This window comes from Petaurus breviceps, unplaced genomic scaffold, assembly GCF_028583685.1.
Source record: "Petaurus breviceps papuanus isolate PSGF00001 unplaced genomic scaffold, PetGlider_PUasm1.0 187, whole genome shotgun sequence".
NCBI classification, from domain to species: Eukaryota; Metazoa; Chordata; class Mammalia; order Diprotodontia; family Petauridae; genus Petaurus; species Petaurus breviceps.
The window spans coordinates 17,110,105-17,134,086 of NW_027185799.1; the positions used below are offsets into that span (position 1 = coordinate 17,110,105).

The 23,982-nt window shown below is 36.5% G+C and overlaps 1 protein-coding gene across 19 annotated transcripts in view; it reads left to right on the plus strand.

Annotated features, from left to right (window-relative positions):
- MPDZ (multiple PDZ domain crumbs cell polarity complex component) overlaps positions 1-23,982 on the plus strand; it is a 228,065-nt gene that overhangs the window by 186,717 nt on the left and 17,366 nt on the right. For 10 of the 19 annotated variants that reach the window (XM_069090713.1, XM_069090731.1, XM_069090730.1 and 7 more), the window contains 8 exons: positions 9,093-9,185; positions 9,299-9,373; positions 9,906-10,080; positions 12,224-12,369; positions 14,005-14,088; positions 14,224-14,417; positions 18,723-18,870; positions 22,098-22,184. In XM_069090713.1, the coding sequence (XP_068946814.1) occupies positions 9,093-9,185; positions 9,299-9,373; positions 9,906-10,080; positions 12,224-12,369; positions 14,005-14,088; positions 14,224-14,417; positions 18,723-18,870; positions 22,098-22,184 (1,002 nt within the window). Of the gene's footprint in view, positions 1-9,092; positions 9,186-9,298; positions 9,374-9,905; positions 10,081-12,223; positions 12,370-14,004; positions 14,089-14,223; positions 14,418-18,722; positions 18,871-22,082; positions 22,185-23,982 lie in introns of all 19 variants that reach the window. The other 9 variants (XM_069090729.1, XM_069090714.1, XM_069090715.1 and 6 more) reach the window with 1 other exon arrangement.

Here is a 23,982-nt window from a genome sequence, read left to right on the forward strand (position 1 = left end):
ATAGATAGATAGATAGATAGATAGATAGATAGATAGATAGATAGATAAAATGTATGAATATATGTATATATATACATACATTGATATTTAAAAATAAATATGTATGTATACATACTCTATCCACAAATATATATCATATATATATTATAGTTTATACTGATCATTAAAGGAGATTGGATTAATGATTTCATTAATACAGGAAAATACTACTTCATGAGGGAACATCTACCAATTCAAGGTAGCACATTACCTGAAACATATAATCTTACAGAGTTAGCCTAACACACTGGGAAGAAAAGTGGCAAAGATCACCTAGACAGCTTGTGTCAGTGGCTCAGTTTGAATCTAGGTCTTCCTAGCTTTGCTACAATGTGTCTCTGGATTAAAATAATGAAAAGTAAAGAGAATTGTCATTGTGATTTTGGGCCAAACAGTTAACATCTTGAGCTTCAGCTTCGTTATACTTAAAATGAGAACAATAATTGCACTACCTGCCTTCTGTTATCACATAAACATGGGGGTGTTGCAAAGATCAAATGAGATAATATAATAAAGCACTTTGCAAACCTTGAAGCACTATATAAATGCTAGTTATCATCATCATCATCAGTGTTTATAGAGTAAAACAGGCGTGTGCTGATAAATATTTAACAAACTCGTTTGGGGCAGTCAGGTGTCACAGTGGATAGAAAGCCTGGCTTGGAATCTGAAAGACTTATCTTCCTAAGTTCAAATCCAGCCTCATACACACTTAATAGCTATGTGACCCTAGGCAAGTTACTTAACTCTTTTTGCCTCATTTCTTCATCTTTAAAGTGAGCTGGTGAAGGAAATGGCAAACCACTGTTATCTTTGCCAAGAAGATCCCAAATGGGATCGCAGAGTTGGACATGGATGAAACAACTGAAAACAAAATCTCTGGAATATACATACATGTGTGGGTGATGTGTACGTATATATGTATGTATATATGCACACACATGTATGTATATATGTCCATATCTTATATGTGTGTGTATATATATATATGCAGGGCACTCATTTAAACTTAGTCTGAATTATTAATACTTTCTTAAGTCTAGACAATTAGCAAAACAATACATCAAGCTTTGATTTACCAAGATCACCAATTACTAAGGTATAAAGGCCAGCACTGGGAATTTAACAATCCTCTCTTATGAGCTGATTAGAACTGTTGCCAGTATGCCCCTTTATATGTGATATTTTACAACTTTAAAGTTCTTTATAAAAGTAATGTATCCTTATATAGGGAGATATCTAGAAACTTTAATCTTTTTTGTAAACAGGGAATCCCTCTGAGACTAGCTTTTTTCAATTTAGTATTTAAATATTTTAAAAATATCAGATATTATTAGCATGTAAATCATATGTTTTAGTCAAAATTATTATTAGCACATCCTGCACTGTTAAAAGGTACCAGCTCATTGAAGCACATAGAATTTTCCTTTTCCAGTTCCTCAGACAGATATTTTAGTCAAATACAAGCAGAGTGAGATTATTACTGAGTTTCTCATTTCTGAATCTGCCCTGAAGACAAGAATTATTTTGTGTACATATATCCCTACCCTCCTTGCTCATTGTTTTATAGCATAAGCAACATTATCCTTAGACATCTTGGCTTGCCTCCTTAGGTGTTGACACTTTTTTGAGTGATCTATCATAGACTTGTTCTTTCCACTGAACTATTCTTGTTACTCACTAGTATCCGCCCTGACAGAAGTGAAGTAGGGAATTAATCATTTCTATAGACTGCCATTCTGAGTAATTTAGACCCCATAGCTCTCCAGATTTTTATACCTTCCATATAAAGACTAAGGTGTCTTCCTTCTGTTTAGCTTAACAGAATTAAGTTTTCTAAGAAAAATAATACTAATACATTCTGTTTTTGGAAACTAACTAGCATACCAGAAACAATATGATTCATCATTAATCTACAAGCTTGGGAAGAGATGTGTTCAAAGTGGAATGGTCTTCCATTCCCTCTGACATGACTCTGCTTTTCAGGTAACATTTATCCCAATATTGAACAAAGAAAAAGTAGCAAAGCACTCCCCTTCTTTTCTTAAAGAATTTGGTGCCTTGCTCACAGTCTTTCTCTCCTTCCCAACTTCAGCACTAATAAGGAGGCCAAAAGTGATTCCATTCCACTTCACCTCCTCTAATGGATTGCCCCTCTGTCTTGCCCATTCTATCAATTATCTTTGATCTCCTCCTGTCTAACTGGCTGCTTCCCATCTGCCTACAAATATTCCTGTGTCTTTCTCAGTCTCAAAAAATCCTTACTTGGTGCTTCCAGTCCATTACCTATCAGCCTATAGCTTTTCTGCCCTTTCTGGTAAAACTCCTAAAGAAGTCCATCTATAATAGGTGCCTGTGCTTCCTCTCCTCTCACTCTTCCTTTTAAAAAATAATATTTTATTTTTTCTCTCATTACATGTAAAAACATTTTTTAACATTCTTTTTTTATTTTGAGTTCCAAATTCTCATCATCCCTCTCTGAGGTAAGCAATTTGATATATTATATATGTCTCACTCTCTTCTTAAAACCCTACAATCTGACCTCACCATTCTGTTAAAACTGCTCTCCTCAAAGTTATGAGTAATCGTATTGCCAAATACAGTTGCCTTTTCTCAGTTCTCATTTTCCTTTCTCTGCAGCCTTTGACACTGATCACCCTCATACACCCTTCTCTCTAGGTTTTTGGGACACCACTCTCTCCTGGACCTTCTTCTACTTATCTGACTGCCCCTTAGTCTTCTTTGCTGGATCTTCATCCAAATCATGACCATTAACCATGGGTGTCCCACAGGGCTCTGTCCTTAGTCCTCTTCTCTGCTCTTCCTCCATACTACATCCTTTGGTGATCTCATCGGCTCCTCTGGATTTAATTATAATCTCTCTATGTTGATGATTCTCAGATCTATCTGTTCTGCCCTTACATCTCTGTTGACCTCTAGTCTCTCATCTCCCACTGCCTTTCAGACATCTATAACTGAATATAGAGTAGATGTCTTATGCTCAATATGTCCAAAGCTGAACTGCTTCCCCAGTTCCCCCTTACTCCCAGCCTGTCATTTTCTCCTTTACAGCATCCTTCAAATACATGTTCTTTCTCTCCTCTGATATTGCCACCACCCTGGTGCAGGCCCTCATTACCTCACAATACCTGGACTATTGGTATAAACTGTTGACATACATTTCTCCCTACCCCAGTCCATCCTCCCATCTGCCACCACAGTAATTTCCCCAAAGTGCTGGTCTGATCATGACAACTCCATATTGAATAAACTCCGGTGATTCCCTATTACTTCTAGGGTTAAGTACAAAATCCTCTTTTTGGCATTCAAAGCCCTTCATAACCTAACCCCTATTCTCAACTTTTCTAGTCTTCCTACACCTTAAACTCCCCTTCCCCATGAAATCTTGAATCAAGTAACCCTGGACTCCTTGCTGTTCCACAAACCAGACATTCTGTGTCTCACCTCCAAGCATTTTCTCTCACTGGTCCTGATGCCTGGAATGTTGTCCCTCTTCATGTCCAGCCCCAGCTTACTTAAAGTCCCAGTTAGAATTTCCAAATCGCTCTTAATTCTAGAGCTTTCCCTCTGTTAATATTTCCAAGTTATTCTGTGATAGCTTATGTGTGCATATTTGTTGGCTTGTTGCTCTCCCCCATTAGACTGTGACCTCCTTGAGGGCAGGGACTATCTTTTGACTTTTTTTTACCGCTCCTTCTCTCCCCCCACTCCCACTCCTTACCACCCTGATCAGCATATATAATAGGTGTGTAGGAAAGGTTTAAGGAGGTAGTCATTCAAAGTCTTAAAACATTCTTAAACAGTATTGTTGTTACTGTATAATACAACATTTTCTTGGTTATGTTCATTTTGTTCATTATTTGTTTTTCTAAGATCACTGAGCACATCATTTGATCTCATCATTTTTTATAGCAGAGTAGTGTTTCATCACAATCATATACCACAGTTTGTTCAGCCATTCCCCTAATAAACAGGAGTCTGTATAGAATGGTTACACACACACACACACACACACACACATACACACACACACACACACCACATTTGTGCTAATGGTAGCCATCTGTAGGACAGGCTAGGGGTGGGAGAGGGAAGGATAAAAGGATAAAAACTTATATGATAACTTGATTATACACTTTAAAAGAATAGCAGGTTGTTCATAATAGATTTTCAGTTCCATATATAAAAAAAAGCTTAATGAATGACTAATTGACTGACCCCTGGAGTTAAGCAAAGGGACCTCTTCCCTTCCCTTTATATCTTAATATTTTCTGAACTGAAAAGACTGGATGTATTTATTGTTGCTCATTAGTTTCATTCTGTCCAACTCTCAAAGGTACTAGAGTGGTTCATCATTTCCTTCTCCAGCAACAAAGCTGCCATGAAAACCCACCTTCCTTCTGTTACTTATTTCCTACTTATTCTGATATAGCCATTTCCTTCTCCAGTTCATTTTACAGAGGAGATATTGAGGCAATCAGGGTTAAATGACTTGCCCAGGGTCACATAGCTGGTCTCTCAGGCCATATTTGAACTCAGAAGAAAGATGAGCCATCCTCATTTCCATTCCAGTTCTCTATCCAGTGAGTCACGTAGATATCCCATGAAAAGAGGGGATGTTAGCCTCCATATTATTCTGTGAAGTTTGGATTCAGTCAAAGGACTACACTTGAGAACCTAGAGGGCCACATGTGTTCTCAGGGTAGTAGGTTCACCTCCTCTGGGACTCTAGGCCTAAACTATGTTGATTACAGTGGAAGTAGAAAGGAAGAGCCAGGTACAAAATATTTTTGAGGAGTTGGAAACAATACTTGTAAGTGATAGGATATGTAAGAGATATGTGAGTAAGGGATAAGGAGAGTTATTGACGAATAGAGTCAAAGATGATTTCAAGACTGTGAACCAGAATTCCTTTCTCTTTCTAAATACTACCTTCACACACACACACACACACACACACACACACACACACACACAGATTTAAATCTTTTGCTGAGAAATGACTGATCTGGATGGTTTCGTGCCTGCGCTCACTGCCCGTATATGAACAGTCAATTGACTATTATTCATTTGAATAGAAAAGAAAAGTGGCATGGAAAACCCAAAACCTCTAGAAAGCTTGGTGTTTGACTTCAGTGTCTTCAGCAGATTTACTTTCCTGTTTTTTTCTGAGGTGAGAATTAGGTAGTCTATTCTTTGGACTCCTAGATAAGAATTTAACTACTCAATAGCTCCCTGAATTGGAAAGTTTTCTGTATCAGCAGCAGTAGGGAGCAGACTCTCTTTCCTTCAGAACTCTAGGCAGTCTACTTATTATGTCCAGTAGAAGTGGAAAATGCAAGAGAACAACAAACGTAACTTTTACATAACACCTACTATGTGCCAGGCACTTTGCAAATATTATCTCATTTGATCCTCACAACAACCTAGGGGGAAGGTGCTATTATTATTCCAGTTTTACATTTGAGAAATAAAGTGGCTTGCCCAAGGTCACACAGCTAGTATGTATCTGAGGCTGGATTTGAAATGAGGTCTTCCTGACTCTAGGCCCTTTGCTTTATCCTCTGAGCTACCTACGTCTCTAGGAGAAATTCTTGGTTGTTAATTCTAAAGTACCACTCCATGATATGAAGGTAAGGTAGTCCACAAGTATGTTGAGTGATCACTGTAAGCCATCATACATTTATTGAAAACAGATTGTGGAAGATTCAGCTTTCTTTTTTTTTAACAGCATTATTAATCTGTTAGGTCATATGAATGCCATAGTAGTATAATTGAGTTTTAATAAGGGATACGGCAAAGTCTCTATGGTTTCCTCAGGGATAAGATGGATAGATATGGAGTGCTACTTGTAAAGTTAGATACCTTTGGAACTGGTTGAAAGACAGTCCAAAAATAATGAATTCATTTTAACCTGATAGAATATCTCTTATGAGTAGCCTTCCCCTTTGGTCTTTGCTGGTCAGCACTTTTTTCAACAACTTGGTTGAAGGCGGAAGTGGTAGGTTTATGAAATTTATAAATGACATGAAGTTAATATGTTAAATGACAGAATCAGAATTTCTAAAACATCTCCATGGGTGAGAATTATGGACCAAATCTAATTATGAAGGAACTTAAAAGGATAAATGTAAATCCCTTTCCTTGAGTTCAGGAACCAATTATGCAAATATAAAATTGGGGTGATGTAGTTAGACAAAAGTGTGTGTGGTAAGGAAGGACTTGGGCAGCTTATCATAAATCAGCAATGTGATGGTGGCAGTAGAAAAAGCTTTCAAGATGCATTAAAATAAAAGCATAATACGAAGAACAAGGAAGAACATAGCTTCTGTTCTCTTTATGGGTCAGACCACAATCTAGAATGTTGAGTTTAATTCTAGGTGCTTTGTTTCAAAGGACATTTACAAGCATATCTATAGGAATGGGATCAAAATGAGGTGAATTACAACCATGCCTATAGGGAGATTTTTAGAAGAAACTAGTGATGCTTAACCTAAAGAAGAAAACTTAGGGAAGCCTGCTAGTTGATTTCCTGTATCTGAAAGATGATTATGTAGAAGAGGGCTGTGATTTGTTTTTCCAGGCTCTGAAGAGCAGAATCATGAACAATAGTGGAAACCACAGACAGGTGGATGTGGCTGGACATATGGAATAACTGACAATATTAGTTGCCCAAAAGTGAAATGGGCTACCCCAAAACTGAGTTCTCTATAAGCTAAGATCCTTAATTGCAGACTTGATGACAGCTTGTCTTGGATGTGATAGACAAGAAAGAATGGAATTAGAAATAACTTTTTAAGTGCTTATACTATGTCAAGCATTATACTTCATGTTGGGCAAGTGAATTTCAAAGCTAGATGGTCCCTGCTCTCAAGATATCCTAATTCGGGGGTATGATACACATTAAGACATTCAGCTTTAGTAAGTTTACAAAAGCCACATGGTCATTATGGTGAAATGGAATGTATCTTTCATAAGCCAGAAGACCTTAGTGTACAGTAGCAGATTAGATGGCAATATCTAGGGATCTGGAGGGCAGCAATGCAACTTAGAAGGAAGGAGAAATGGTGCCTGAATGATGGCTATTGAGGAGAATGGGATCAATGAGAAGGCTGGAGCAGGGTTAGGACCTGGCTTACCTCAGGAAGAGGTGGAGTGGAGTGGGATGTAAGAGGTCAGAACTAAGCCAAAAGAGAGAGTCCAGCACCTGTGCATGGGGCCTGGCATGACAGAAGAGAGGGGATCTATATGTCTTACTCCTACTGGACCCTTCAGTACCTATTGGCATCTGGGTGGTAGCATCTGCCTGGAGTAGGGGAAGTTATGTTTAGAGTTAGGTAAAGATTTTTTTCTCAGATATATATTAGACTAAGTGAACTCTGAGAGGCAAGGAAGTATTACATAGAGAATGCGGTATGGGGCTTATAGTCATGAAGACATGAGTTTGAATCCCACATGAGACACTTGGCTAATTTTGTGGCTCTGGGCAAGTCACTTAGTTTCTCTAGATCTCATCTGTGAAATAAAGGAATTGGATACAATGACTTCTAATTTCTCTTCCAACTCTTAGTCTATGATCCCATGATTCTTCCAGCTCTAAGATCCTATGAATCAATGACCAATGAAAGTCAGTTAAGGAATAAACAATTGATCTTGGAAAAATGAATAAATGTAATAATTCTCACAGGAGAGTCAGGCACTCCTTTGTCATTCTAGAAGAAGAGTTTTTCTCCAAAAGTAGGGAAAGCATCAATATATACTTTTAAAAGAATTGTATTATTATCTTTTTTGCTTTTACATCACTTTCTTTTCCAAATATAACCCTTGATGCCCAGAGAGCAAACCCTTATAATGAAGAATAAAGAGAGGCAAAAGAAATCAGTTCAGCAAAAATAACCAACAGATCAGCCAAGTCTGGCAGTGTGTGCAACTTTCCACACCCTTTGCCTTTCACCTCTGCAAAGAAGCATGGGAGAACATGTATACATTTTCAATCAGCAAAGAAAGCAGTCTCGTTCCTCCCTTTTACTTTTTTTGTCTCTTGTCTGGGCAGAAATTACAAAGAAAAGTGTTGTTGGCTCTGGTCAGATTGAGATACACTCCAGAAAACAATTTTATTGTTGTTATAACTAATAGCAAAGAGGATCACAGGCTGATGTTATGAAGCATTTGGTTTTGATAAAAGAAAATGTGAAAACTATAGATAAAAAAAGTTCACTTCTGAGGCTCAGGCCGATTTTCAGTAAGAGTCTTTGTGCCCCAGAGTTTGGGACACCCCTGCCCTGCAATCTCAAAACTCAAGTATCCATGGAAACAGGCTCTGGATACTAAGCCCTTGCTAGCACAGGGAGGATAAGATTAATGGCTGCATTTGGATCAGCTCTTATTTTGAGTGGGAAGACCAGAAAGAAAAGAATAGGACAGGAAAGGGGAGTAGTGAAAAGAAAGGATGTTTTTTCTGAAAGGCACACCAGAGATATAGGAAGATCAGGCATATGTCTCAGATAAAATTTCCAAATTCTACACACATTATTGGTTAGATTGAAAAGTGCATATTTTTTTAGCTGCTTAACATTTTTTCAGTGCTTTGAAAGATACATGATTTCACCATTGTGAATGTTCATTCCACTAATGCACAACCCCTCTATGATTTAGGAGATCAGTTTCTATGGCTCCAAAATAAATCCAGTGTAAAACCACCTGGAAATGAACCTCTCTCAAATTGGCTTAGCTGGTCCTTAGTTAGCTGAGTCTGTACTCAAAGTTAACCAGATATTTCTGCTTCAATTGCAAAAGGGGTTGGATATGAGAACATGCATCAAATTTTAAGAAGGAAATTGTAAAGCCTTGAGGGAAGAGTAAAGGTCTTAAATTCTTTAAACAATGGGCTTTAAATAAAGTTTCAACTACTTCTCCATTATCAAGTGTTGAATATGGCCAGCAGAAGACATTACACCTGCATACATTTCTTTGGGGGAGGCTAAAATTCTTTATTTAAAATTGTCTGAATTCTCTGGTCTTTATTTCTCTAGGATCAAGGGGGTTTGGGCATTGCCATCAGTGAAGAAGATACACTTAATGGAGTTGTCATAAAGAGTCTAACTGATCATGGAGTAGCAGCGAAGGTGAGATTTTACTAGCATCCCGGCTTTTATAAAGGGTAGTGTCTATGTGGAGAAGAGGTAGTGTATTGCTCCCAAGGAAAAAACGTATCAGAAAATTTCCTTTTTCTTCCTAGGATGGACGTATCAAAGTTGGAGATCAGATCTTAGCAGTGGATGATGAAGTTGTTGTGGGCTATCCTGTGGAAAAGGTACCTTTATAAAATTAGGAGAGTGACTGATAAAACAATTATAGCCAAGTACATGGGTATGTATGTCTCCTTGTGTGTTAATGAATGTACATGTATGATTCGTATGTGTGCAAAATATACAAGTATATAATTACATGCATATGCATATTTATGTAGTGTATATGTTTATGTGTGTGATTTAACTAGCTGACTGACTGAATGACTGTTACTTTTCCTTGAAAATAATTAAACTTCCTTGGATCCTAACAAGATGCTCTCAGTCTTATAGCTGGAGTAACATTTTTATTAATGTATTTACGAATCTGATTGTTCCCAGATACATGTAACCTAATAGAGGGATTCTCAATATTTTGAACTTAGAAGGAATCTTGGAAATCATCTAGTCCAACATTTACCTTTCAGATAAGGAAACTGGGTGTTACATATATTTATTTCTTCTCTTAGTCCTAGAAAGTATAAGCCTCTGGGGATAGCAGTGTCCTGATTGCATTACTTTAATAATATGCTCGTTAATTTTGTTTTTTTCAACCAGTTTATAAATCTTTTGAAAACTGCAAAGAACACAGTTAAACTTACTATTAATGCAGAGGATCCAGAACTCCAGCCTGTTCAGTCAACCCTCAGTGCATCCATTGGAGAAAAAAAGAACATCTCACAAGCTCAAGTGGTGCCCCCTTCTGGATCTCCAGAACCTGAACCTATCAGAAGTAAGGATAGTACTGTAAGCTTCAAGTCTTAGAGATTAGAGTCTGTATGGATAGGAATCCCAATTCAAGCAAATAATCCCTGTAAAGAAGCCAGTAGCCCACTTAGTGCTAAAAGCATGCTTGTGAATAACCACCCCAAGTCAAAATTTTCATATTGGGTGTCCTTCACATTATATGTCGTTTAGGAGGGCCCACATAGACTTCTTTCACTCCCTTTGGATCTCAAGGGAAGATGTTGGGTAGCCTGGATTTATTCTTTCTATTATAGAAAGAAAAGTTCTACAGTCTATAGTCTATGTCAACCTAGCTAGCTCTCTGACCCACAAGTTAAAAAACCAGGATCATTTTGTTCTCTTTGTACTTCAGATAATACCATTATGTATTGGAATCTCATTATACCATTACCAATAGTAGTGTGGAATATGGTATAGCAAAACAGTTTTGGAAGAATATATCATGGGAGTTTAATGAAAATGCTGGAAGGTCTCCTTTATAACATGATCTAAACACTATCAGGATCCCATGATGTGGACCATGAGGGCAGCTTGATATAGTACAAAAAGTGATGGACCCGCTATTAAGAGGCATAGATTTGAGTCTCCAATCAGATACTAAATACCCTACCTAACCAAAAATTGTTTAGTTTTTCTCAGTCACAACTTTCTTATCTGTGAAATGGGGATAATAATACTTATGCTATACAACTGAAATTAGATAAATGTGGTTGTGAGAGAAGTGTTTTGTGCAGTAAACATAAGTTACTGCTATTCCTTCACATGTTGGTGCATTTATTTAGGAAAAGTTTTTCTTGTATAAAAACCTCATTCATGCAAAAAACACATTTTAAAGCATTTGCACCATCTTAACTTTAAAAAACTGTTTTATGTTCTTGACTGTGAAATGTAGGGAAACCATTTGGTTATGTTAACAACCCCAAAGGATTCATCTGTTTTGGCATAAAAAAACCTGAAACATTCACATTTTTTGGAATGCTTTTTAGGGAAACAGTAGTTCAAAACATTCAAAAAATAGTTCAAAACAGTATCTCAAAGCAAAATAGTATGTATCTGATGAAAGAAATACTTTATATAGAGAACATTTGCCAATTCATTAAAATGTTTGAAGATTTTCTAGAAAATTTCCCCTTTCATTAAGTTTTCTGCTCTTCCCAGAATAGCATTCCCCAAATAATTTGAAGTCATACATGTAAAAATAGCATAAGGAAAAAAAATACTTTACACCTGTTTTTATCATTTTAGAACCAAGAAGTAGTCTATCTCGCTGTAATTTCTAAAAAGAGAACATCTTATCTCAAACTTAGACTAGTATTTTTTGGCTTCTTAAAACTAGTTCTTGGGTAACATATTAAATGAAGAATATCATAAAACTAAATATACAATTTTAACTAACATGGTGAACATAAAGGGGAAGAATCATTATGATTTTGAGACTACCTTTGACACCTTACTAAATCAAGCACCAAGTATAAGGAAAGAGGACCTGGCTTTAAGTTCCTAGTCTTGACACTGCTTAGTGTGATTTAGGATAATAGAAGCATAGATTCGAAGTGAGAACAGATCTTTGAGGTCATGTCATTTAACCCCTTTGTGTCATAGATGAGGAAACTTAAGGAATGGAGAGGTTCAGCACCCAAGGTTATACAGCTCACATTTTTCTTTGAGGGCCTCAGCTTTCTCATCTTTAAAATGGTGATAATAATACTGCACTTATCCCCTAAAGAATATTAAGTTAGGAAAGTACTTTATAATACTTAAAATGCCATAGACAAGTAAACATTACACCATAGATGTATGTGAATGGAATCAAAGCGAAAAAAAGTCTTAGTGGTGTGGTCTCCCGAACAAAGATTACCAAAAGTGTTTTGTACCCTGCAGTTTGAGATTATTCAGCTCTTTTTTATTGATCTTTTTGTTGTGTGTGGGCCATAGACATATGCAAATATTTATTTCATAGCATCGATTTATATTATTGCATAGAAACACAAAACTTTGAATAATGCATCACATAATGTGGTGGGAAGTTTTGCCACAGGCCAAACATATCAATGAATCCTTGCAGCTTTAACTCAGTTTCTACTTCTTCAGTCTGTTAATAGAGTTAAGCTTATCTTCTCTACTTTAAGGTACAAGCAGGTCCTCCACCCCAGCTACTTTCCCATCTGACCCAGCGACCTGTCCCATTATCCCGGGCTGTGAAACAACAATTGACATTTCCAAAGGACGCACTGGGCTTGGATTGAGCATCGTTGGAGGAGCGGACACTTTGCTGGTGAGCATTTAAGGCGGTAAACTCCTCAGGATAAGAAGCTACAGAGCGGATACAGTGCTTGAGCTGGAATCAGGACAACCTGGGTCCAAATATTCACTACATAATGGTGCAAAGAAATCATTTAACATTTATGAATCTACATTTCCTCCTCTGCAAAGTGTAGACAAAGAATACCTATACAGTGTAGTTCCTTCTTCACAGGGTTGCTCTGGGTTATAGATGATAAAGGGATAGTGACTAGATCTGTCATTTCATTGATATAAGAATCTCCTAGAAGAGGAACCTTTCTATCAAGACAGGTTAGCATCTTTCTCTCCATAGAGTCCATCTGGTAGGTACTCCAATGGCCTTCCTCTGATTATTTTAATAACTTGTAGATACTATGGTTTTCTGTTCATTATCCTCCCTTTACACAGCCAGTCTGTTCCTTTTCTAGTTAGACATATCTTTGATGCAAGAGTGCTGGCTGAGGATATGACTTCACTGATCCTCACTGGCCCTCATTACCTCATCTATAAAATGAGGTATTCAGTTAAACAGCTTTTGAAGTCACTTCTAACTGGCTGTGTGTGTGTGTGGGGGGGGAGAATGTTTGCATGATACAATTTTAAGTATAATCTGCATCTTTAACATTTTCTCCATTGCTTTCTAAAGTCCAGGTAATCAAGAAAACAATAAATCAATGCCTGATTTATAATGTTTGCTGATTTCTGAGGGGTAAATGTTCACATTGAAATTTTAACAGTAGCTCTCATGATCTGCTATGAACTAGGCCAAGCATATCTTTTTTTTTTTTTAACTCTAGAACTATGATCCATATCATTTTATTACTGCATAAGAAATGATAGAGCACCCAGTCTTCTCTGGATTAGATAGTAGCTTCAGTTGATCATTATTTAAAAAAAAATGGAATAGTAAGCTTTTGTGAGATTGGCAATATTTTGTGATGCTCAGATTTCAAAACTTCTTGTCACCCACAACTCATATAAATTTTCTGTACTCATAACCTTTGAGATGACCCAGATATACCCTATGAGGATTTTTTTTCAAGTGTAAATAGCTACATATTTTTGGGTATCAGAGATGTCTGTTGTGCCTTAATAACTTAAGTTTGGAAAGTATCTTTTAAATTTTTACGTTCTATTAATAACAAATATTTGTTATTAATAAATAATTATTATTTATAATTATTTAATATATTATATATAATATATTATAATATGATAAAAATAAATGATATGTAATTAATAACAGGCTTGGGTATTTTTTTAATTTACTAAGCAGTTTCATCTTGACATCCCTGTAAGACATGCTGTACTACTATTGTGATTCCTGTTTTATAGGTGAAGGACCCAAGTTTGAGAAAAGGGAAGTGGTTTGACCCCAATCACACAAATAATAAGTGTTCAAGCTGGGATATGAACCCAGGTCTCCTGACTTAAATTGACCACTCCATTCATTGTGTCCCATTTGTTTTGCATAAGATTATTTTCTAAAGGTGGTGTTCTCATATACATATTTTATCTTATTCAGTAATACTTTAGCCCATGCTATTCAATGAATTTAGGCTGTTTTTTCTTTTCTCTTACTGGAGTGGGAAGAACACAAAAAACAAGTTGTTTTCTCACTCCACAGGGCGCCATTATTATCCATGAAGTTTATGAGGAAGGAGCTGCCTGTAAAGATGGAAGACTTTGGGCTGGGGACCAGATTTTAGAGGTATGGATTTAGAGTTTAGAGAATATATTTAAGAATTTCTTGGTTATGAAAAAGGAGGTGGTTTGGTTTTGTTTTGTTTTTGGATTCTTTTTCACCAGCCCAGTTTCTCACAGTCCATGTCTGATTCTGGTCCAGGTGAATGGGATTGATCTCAGGAATGCTACACATGATGAAGCCATTAATGTACTGAGGCAGACCCCTCAGAAAGTGCGCCTGACTATCTACAGGGATGAGGCCCAGTATAAGGAGGAGGACATGTATGATATGTTCAATGTAGAACTGCAAAAGAAGCCTGGAAAAGGACTTGGATTGAGTATTGTTGGAAAAAGGTATGAAAAAGCAAATTTATTCTCTACACCTGGGAAAGGGTCTAGGAAACATTTATGTGTGGGCCATGGACATATGAAAATATTTATTTCATAGAATCAATTTATATTACTGCATAGAATCACAAAACTTTGAATAGGTTATTACATTCTGATAAATATATAGAGGTAAATTGATAAAAGCAACATTTGTGCTTATATTTCTTTGTGGGATTCTGAAATAATAAATATGATAAGTAAAGTTCCAAATGTTAGAAATAGTAAGGTAGAAGATAGTAGTTGATATTTCTCTATATATTTTACTGGAAGCAGCCTTTAATTTTGAAAATTGCATTGCATTTAAAGTAAAGAGGAACCTGGGTTTGAAACCCAGTTCTAACTTTTATTGTGTAAGCTTTAGCAAGTCACTTAACAATTTCCCCTATCCTCAGTTTCCTTATTTTACAAATGAAGATGACAATGATACTTATACTATCTACCTCATAGCGTTATTTTAAGGAAAACATATTGAAAACTTAAAGCACTATATAAATGTAAATTATTATATGTTGCACGGATCAGGTCCTTAAGAGATGTTCATTGACTGAAATCAGTGGTAGGGCTTATCCTGTTTGTTCACTACTGGATAAAGTCATTGATTGCACTTGGTGACACACGTACTACTACCTGGTGAAGATAATATAATCACTCAAATTTAAAGTTCAAACAAAAATTCACAATTATCAGAAGCATAAAACAATTTGAAAAATACTCCACAGATTCCCTGTGGATTCCTCCAAGATCCCAGAGTTTGACCAAACAGAATTTGGAAAAACCTCCTCTAAGCAATTCATGTTATATTTATATGTTTCTGTATTATAGTTGACTTAAATGCTAATGGAGAATAGATAATGGACTGAGTTTTTTGTTGTTCAGACATTTCAGATTCTTTGTGAATCCATTTGAGATTTTCTTGGCAAATATTATAATGGTTTGACATTTCCTTCTCAAGCTCATTTTACAGATGAGGAAACTGAAGCAAACAGGTTTGCCCAATCACACAGCTAGTATCTGAGGCCACATTTGAACTCAGAACTTTCTGACTTCAGGCCCTTCACTCTGTCCCTTTGTCACTTAGCTAATAGTCTGAGTTACTTTGTGCTTTAGTTAACTTTGGTCCAGCAATTTAAACATTCCTTTTAAATATTCTCAAACATTTTGCATTAATTCAATGATGTAAAGGAGGTTGCAAAACCTGCCTTTTTCCAGATCTTTTATAAACCCATTTCACTCTTAAGAAGTAGTCACATAGTTCAATAAAAATGCAGTTAACATTCATTCTTTTATTTCCACTCAGTAAAATGTATGAGCATTAAGCAAATGACTGTTTGCTGCAATACTTTTTCAATGGTGAGATCGAAGTTTTGAATAGGACCTTGAGAATTTGTTGAGTCCAGTTCTCTGCTTGCAAGAAGGACCAGGGCTCCAGCTATGACAGGGATGGTTACTCATTGCGAGTTTTATTGTTCTCCAAGGAAGAAACGCTAACAACTTCCCTTGACCACCTCATAATTCCTCTAGTCTCCTCTGGTGCTCCCTTTGGTCATAATTAACCATGGCTTTTTACACAGGTGCCCTGGAAGGTAATGAGCATTTGTAAAATTAAATTGCCTTTCCTGGGCAATTCATTTTCATGAAACAGTTAATCTGAAGGAGAAAAATAGAAAAGCCCTGCTGAGTCAATCTTGTCTTCCCACTTTACGGCAGAGAAGACAGAAGGAAAGCCTTCCAGATGGTGGTTTGCCCCAGCAGGGGTTATAGGGTGTCAGCCTTGGGTATTAAAGCCTTAACCCTCTGGCCTTTCCTCCTGACCTCAGACCCTTGTGATCCCAAAGAAACTTTCCAACTTCTTTTTCCAAATGAATTAAAATCTCAGTGACTGTGGTCTTTTATATTACAACCCTAGTACTTGTAAAACCAGTCAAAATCAGTGAAATGCATCTGCATGCTCATCCCAAAGTTTTCTCGTGTGAATTCACTCGTGAATGATCTTCCCTTGTAGCAAATAAGTTAATTTTAGCAAGGAACAAGAATGACCATCACTTAAGATGTCATTCTGTGGGACCATAGGATTATAGATTTTGACATGCACAGAACCTTGGAGGTCATTTTAAGTCTAGTCCCCTTCATTCCACAGATGAGGAAACTAGAACCCAGGTACTAAGTGGTATAATTAGCATAATTAGCATTTGACCTTGAGTCCTTTGACAAAGAATCCATGTAGTCTATCACTAAGCATTCATTAAATGCCTGCTATTTGCCAGGCACTATGCTAGGCAGTGTAGACATATATTTTAAAAAAAGAAAGGAAAGAAACGATTCCTATTCTCTAAGAGCTTCCATTAATTCTAGTGGATTCCATCTTTACTGTACCATATTGACTCAGGTGGATCAGTGAGGATGATTTTAGTGATATTGTTATATCCCATGGTAACAAATAATAGCTAGTAATAACCAACATTTATATAGCACTTGCTATGTACCAGGCACTGTGTTAAGTGACTTACAATTATTAGGTCACTTGATCCTCACAACAACCCTGGTGATATTTTACAAATGAAGAAACTGAGGTTAAATGACTCGCCCAGGGTCACATAACTAGTAAATATTTGAGACCAGATTTGAACTCAGGTCTTCTTGTCCCTAAATCAGGCACTCTTTCCCTTGTGCCATCAAATTATTATTTCAGTTTTCTACAAGACATGTTATTGCTGTTTTTATTGAAGGAATGAGAGAATCCATGAAGTCTAATCCCCTTAGTTTATAGATGAGAAAACTAAGGCCTGGAGAGATAGAATGATTTACTTAAGGTCACAGTAAGGTGGTAGAGTCGGGATTTGACTTGGGTCCTTTGACTCTAACCAGTGAACCCTTCTCTACACTATTCTTCTTTTACTCCAACTCTACTTGTTTTACAAGTAAGGAAAACAAGACCTAGAAAAAACCTAGTTTCTCTTAAAAAAAGCTAGTTAATGATAGATTCAGGATTAGAACCCAGGTAGTCATCTTCCCATTATATCATGCTATTATATTCATAGCTAATAAATACTGATATACTTGAGTATAAAAACCTATTCATATACAAGAATTTATAGTTTTATTCTTATTTCATGGGAGGGGAAAAATTGGTGATTATGAGAGACTGATCTGGTTTAGTAAGAATCTACTATGTGTAAGTCCAACAGTGTTCTCGTTGTTCAGTCATGTCCATTTCTTTGTGACTATGTATGGAATTAACTTGGCAAATATACTAGAGTGGTTTGTCATTCCCTTCTCCAGTGGATTAAGACACACAGGGATTAAGGGTAACACAGATAGTGAGTATCTGAGGTCAGATTTGAACTCAGGTCTTCCTGACTCCAGGCCCAACACTCTATCCACTGAGCCCCCTAGCTGTCTCCAAAGCAACTGTACTAGTGATTAAAACCAAAACATGGAAGTGATGTGATGCTTACTTCCAGACTATATTTATGTGATAGATAAATTAAATCTTTCAAACAGTAAAATTAGCCACCAATTTCAATATCTTGCTTTTTTGTTTCATTTTTGAGAAAATGGACATCAGGCATTTGATCTTAATAAATATTTATAGATTAAGAGGCAGAATGAAACAGTGGAAAAAAAGCAAAACAAAATGTGGGCTTTGGAATGAGAGGGATCAGGATCGAATCTTGTCTCTGTCACTATCTGTATGACCTTGGATGACCTCTTGGTTACTCAATTTACTCATCTGTTAAATGAATGAGGTGCTGGACTACACAGCCTCCAGTTAGCTGTTCATATGAGACTGTTATTGATTAGTTTAAAATATTCCTTAAATCTATTTTAATATTAATAATACTTCCTCAAGACTAGTCTTAACTACAAATATGTCCTAAAGTCATAGTTAACAGAACTTTAGCTTTAGGCAAAAAAAACAAAAAAGTCATTTGCCGAAGCAAAGCTTCATCATTATATTACCATTGCATTATAGCTAGGAAAAAATGGTATCATAGTTACTACCCTGCCACAAAGCCTTCCTTAATTCCCTCGGTTGTTAATTTTCTCTCCATGCTCAAAATATTTTGTATTTATTTCTTATTCTACATGTTGTCTTCCCCCAGTTCTATGCTGTCCATATTTTACTACCAAGGATCTTTTGTTAAAATTTCTTGAAGGTATGTCATGTTTCATCTTGGCCTTTTATTCCTTGTGCTGAGGATAAGGTCATGCACTTTATTGGAATTTAATATAAGTTGATTGAGTTGAAAATAAAAATTGTATTTGCAGAAATGATACTGGAGTATTCGTGTCAGACATTGTGAAAGGAGGAATTGCAGATATGGATGGAAGATTGATGCAGGGAGACCAGATATTAATGGTAAATGGGGAAGATGTTCGTAATGCCACTCAGGAAGCTGTTGCAGCCTTACTAAAGGTAATAATTTTTAAACTTAATAATAACATTGCTGCATAGTACTGTGGGAAAAGAAAATAACTTAAAAGTTAGCTATGGCAATTAACAGTTACTGATCTCATCACACTTTAATAAACAAGATCCTTTAATTCACTGATAGTTTTAAAATGGCAATCTTAGGTACAATTATCTATAATATTGTTATACATTTTATTGGGTAATAGGGAGTATTATAAATGGACTCTTAATGATGTAAATAAAAATCTTCATCCTTAAGATCTGTTAAAGAAATTTCTTGGAGGGGAGAGTTTGGCCAATCTTCCTCTCTGGAGCTTAGATGACTGGCAATAGAGTGTTTTCAATGGACTAATCTACCTCAGTAAAACACCACACGCACACACACACACACACACACACACACACACACACACATCTTTGAAAGGCAGATGCTATTTTTAGAAGATGCAGAACTAAAATGAATGCTAATTCTTTCAGGGAAATTTTATCTTAAAACAAGCATACAGATTTATCAAGATGATATACTGAATGGATGGGGAAATCTCTTTTTTTTTAAATCAAATTCTGAAATTTCAGGTACACACAGGCTATTATACCCTGTTCTACTTAACTGACTTGTGACCCAATTACCTAGTCACTACAGGACAAACAGAAAAGGGAGAATTAATGAAAGAGAGAGGGATACAAAAGCCTTATAGATTATCAAGGTCTCTCAGCCATGGATATGTAGGATCTCCTAAACTACCTTCATCATGCCCTAAGGAAGAAGGAATGGCTTAAAAAGCCTTGTCATTTTCTGACCTTTAGAAATAGTCACAACCAAGTCATTTGAAATTCTTTGTTCCCCTAACCTCATTCACCTTAGCAGTGTGGCACACTGCTGTCGAATCAGACCAACACATAACTTATGGAGTATGTGCTACATACCAGATGCAATAAGTGCTGGACATACAAAGAAAGGCAAAGACAGTCCAATTCTTCAGAAGCTCACAGAGTAATGGGAGAGAGAGATTGCATACAAACAACTATGTCAAGTGAGATATATACAAGATAAATTGAAGATAATGTAAGAAAGAAAGCACAAGAATGAAGGGGGAGCTCCAGGAGCAATCCTTTTTAGCATTAGGGAAACATGCTCAGAAATACAGGAGAAAACACCTAGCAGTGGCCAACTCCTGTTGTTAACAATGCTTTGTTGTAGTGAGACTGCCCTTTCTAAGCACGGTAGCATTCTCTACGGGCAGTATGTTTAGAGCCAGCTTCCAAATGATAAAATTTTTGTTTCATTTCGCCTATATATGCTGGCTGTAGGCATGCCCAGCCTTAAAGAGAAGCTGGGATGCTCCCCAAAGGCATCTGCCTTCCTAAACCCACAACTCAGTACTATGTCTCTTCCCATAGTTATAGAAAAGAGAGGAAGAGGTAATGAAGCAGGAAGGACCAAGAGACTCATCCTTCCTCACTGATTCCTGAGATTGATTCTTTCTTCAAGGATGACAGGGAAGTAAAACACACACAGAAGTTTAGCCTGTTGCTTGTGAAAGAAGAGAAATGATGCCTCCCACTTAGACCAATGGAAGAGAGAGACAGGGAAAGGAACAATTATTTATATATCAGATACTAGGTGCTAAGCACTTTTACAAATGTTACCTCATTTGACCTGATAACCCTGAGGTATAGGTGCTGTTCCTTTTTTTTACATTCGAGGAAATTGAGGCAGACGAAGGTTAAATGACTTGCCCAGAGTCACATGACTTAGGTTTTCCTGACTCCAGGCCAAGCACTCTATCCACAGTGCTACCAGCTGCCTCAAGTAGAGACAATAGAGAGAAAGGAAGATAATTTAAAGCATGCTTATTCCCTACCCTGCACATCTAGGCCTAAATCTAGCCTATGTTTTGTGCTATTCTTTACTTATTATAATCTCACACCATGTATGTACATAGAGTATCTTTCCTATGGCCTCTGGTATCTGTGATAGTCTTTCACCTTCTCCTTGAACCTTGGGGGTGATACTGCATTCTTTTCATTCCATGTCAGATGTTTTAGAGGTTTGAAACTGTGTTGAGACAGACCATGGGCATCAGAACAAACTAACCCTATTCTGAATGGAAGACTCTCTGATTTACCGAATACTACCTTTTTATTCAGTCTGTTACTCCTGTTCAAGTTCTCACTTGCATAACTCATTGTCCAGCTGAAACAATGTATTCCTTTTTTTTTTTTTTAAAGCAATTGGGGTTAAGTAACTTGCTCAAGGTTACACGGCCAGTTATTATTTCTGGGTGTGGTGCTGAGTATCTGAGCCCGGATTTGATCCAGGTCATCCCGACACTGGAGCCGATGCTCTTACTCGCTGAGCCACCTGGCCACCCCTCAGCTGAAACAATGTATCACTGGTAACAATATTATCACTCAACTGTATAAAAAGTTTTCCTATATAATTTCTTTGTGATATTTGTAGGCTATATAGGAAACCAACATGGAATTATAATTATAATAAAAATTGACACATTTGTTTCAATTTTTAGAAAACATCACTAATGTTTTAAACTTCTCTGGCATAATTGTGATCCTCTTTTGACCCAGGCTCTAGAAATTTTAGTCATATATTGCATATTTCCTTTCTTGAAGTCTTTTGAAGTTGAAGTTATTAGTAGCAGGTATTATACATGTCTGCAAAATGAGCATTGACTTCACGGTCAAAGATGAAATGTGGGACTGCATGAATTACTCCTCTGATCCATTATAATATTTCTTATCTTAGAGATATTTTTATTTGTAATGTTTTCCTTTTGCTTTTAACAATATTGTCTTTTAAGCCAAAATTTCTGTTTATCTTTTTGTACACATAAGAGGAGTCTTTTGTGACTGTATTATTCAGGCAAAATGAAATGGAGAATTAGGGCAATTATCTGAATAACTTTGCTGTTGAGGGGAAAAAAGAAGTGGATTAAAAAAAACAGTTATTTAATTCAGTTCATATTCTTTGTCTAGATCAATGAGTTTCACTAGGTAATTACCAAACTCTCCATTTCTCTTTGCCTTGATAGATAAAATCTACAACAGCTCTATTGCACAATGAGCTAATTACTTATAAGGTATTCTAAAAGGAGCAACCTTTTCAAAAATCAGCCTGTGGAAGTATAAAGTAACATAAAATCTGAATGTAGCATTTTATGGAAAGACTTCAATAAAAATTAACAATTCTTCAGTGTTCTGTTCTCCAGTGTTCTCTAGGTACAGTAAGATTGGAAGTTGGAAGAATCAAAACCGGTCCATTCCATTCAGAGAGGAGGACATCCCAAAGTAGCCAGGTTGGTAATTAAGGAATTGCAAAGAGCAGAATTCTGCCTCCCTACACCATGAACAAATTAGATGTATTGTAAGACCTTTGGGGTCACATACCTCTGAATCAAAAGGTAGGGGCAAGTATAGAACATGGAAACTTTATTTTTTTTTCTTTGAGGCAGGGGGGCTGGATAAAAATCAGTTTGTTACCTTATAGCCAAACCCATTTTAGCTTTTTATTTAAAAATATATATATATTTATAGCTTTTGCTTTTACATTACCTTCATCTCTACATAGATGATTCCCCACTTTCCTCCCCAGAGTCCTCCCATCTGATAAAGAATAGGAAGAAAAAACAAAAAGATAGAAGGAAGGAAGGAAGAAAGGAAGGAAGGAAGGAAGGAAGGAAGGAAGGAAGGAAGGAAGGAAGGAAGGAAGGAAGGAAGGAAGGAAGGAAGGAAAGGGAGAGTCAGTTAATTAAAGTTAACCAACATATCAACTGAGTCAGTATTCCAACCCCACCGGCCCAGCAAAAAAAGAAAAAAAAAGAAAAGAGGTACATATCAGGACCACACTCAATCATTACAATACACAGTATTAGCTAAAGTGAAAACTACAGAAATGAAGACACAGTTTTGATGTTTGAAAATTCCCAAGTCATCAAGCAATTCAATCAATCAATCATTTGTTGCACAACTACTACATAAAAAGCATTGTTGTACTAGGTGATAATGAAGTTTCAAAACCATTGAATTGTTAATAAAAAGGATAGAATGTATACATGGGTTAGCATAAATCAAAGGTAGAAGAAGGAAAGAATAAATTCAAGCCAAATACTTGAGTAGGGGGATCATGGTCCCTGGATGGGACCGGTATGTAGGAAAGGCTTCATAGTTAAGGTGCCACTTGAGCTGGATATTAACATATATATGTATGTGTGTATATATATATATATATATATATATATATTTCAAAAGGAGGTGAGGAAGGAGCACACTATATGTGTGGAGGATGGCTTATTTAAATGTATGGAGGAGAGAGGAGGAAGGATGAGATTGCAGAAGAACTTAGTCTCGTTTGGCTGGAATACTGTGGAATAAAGCTGGGAATGTTGGTTGGAGACGCATTTGGCAGAGACTTAAATGTCAGGCTGAGGAGTTCATATTTTATTCTAGTGGTAGTAGGGAGCCACGGGGTGGGATGTGCACGTGTGTGGAAACTAGTTAACTAATTTATACTTACCCCTGAAACTGAGTCCTAGTGGAGACAACAACCAAAAAAAAAAAAAAAAAGAAACATGCAAAAGAAACGATTATTGAATATGAGGTGTTTGGGTCTTGTTTTTGTTTTTGTTTTGCTGGAAAATACCTTCCCCCATAAAGCATGGGCTCATAGCACTAGGAAAATTTAAATATACTCTCAAAAAATCTGTTGTCTTTCTAAGTAGGATTCCACCAAAACTGTCTTGGAAAGAAACCTAGCTGCCACTTCTTTAAAATCTTCTAGGATAATACATTCTAATGTTATTAGCCTTAAAGCAGAAAATTCTTAATAATCCCATTTAATTTCCTCCTGTTCTAATTTAAGTTCATTTCCTTTGTGTAAATGAACAACACATAGATCACCACACATACATTATCTCATTATATACTTCAAGATTAAGAAGTTAAAAGAAGCAGTTTAGTGTCATGGATAGAAATATGGTCTTGAAGCCAGAAGGAGCTGGGCTCAAAAACTTCCTCTGATACCTTAGGGCTATTTCCCTTGGGCAAGTTACTTAATCCCTCAATATTCCAGACTGTAAATTGCATAAAAGATGCCAA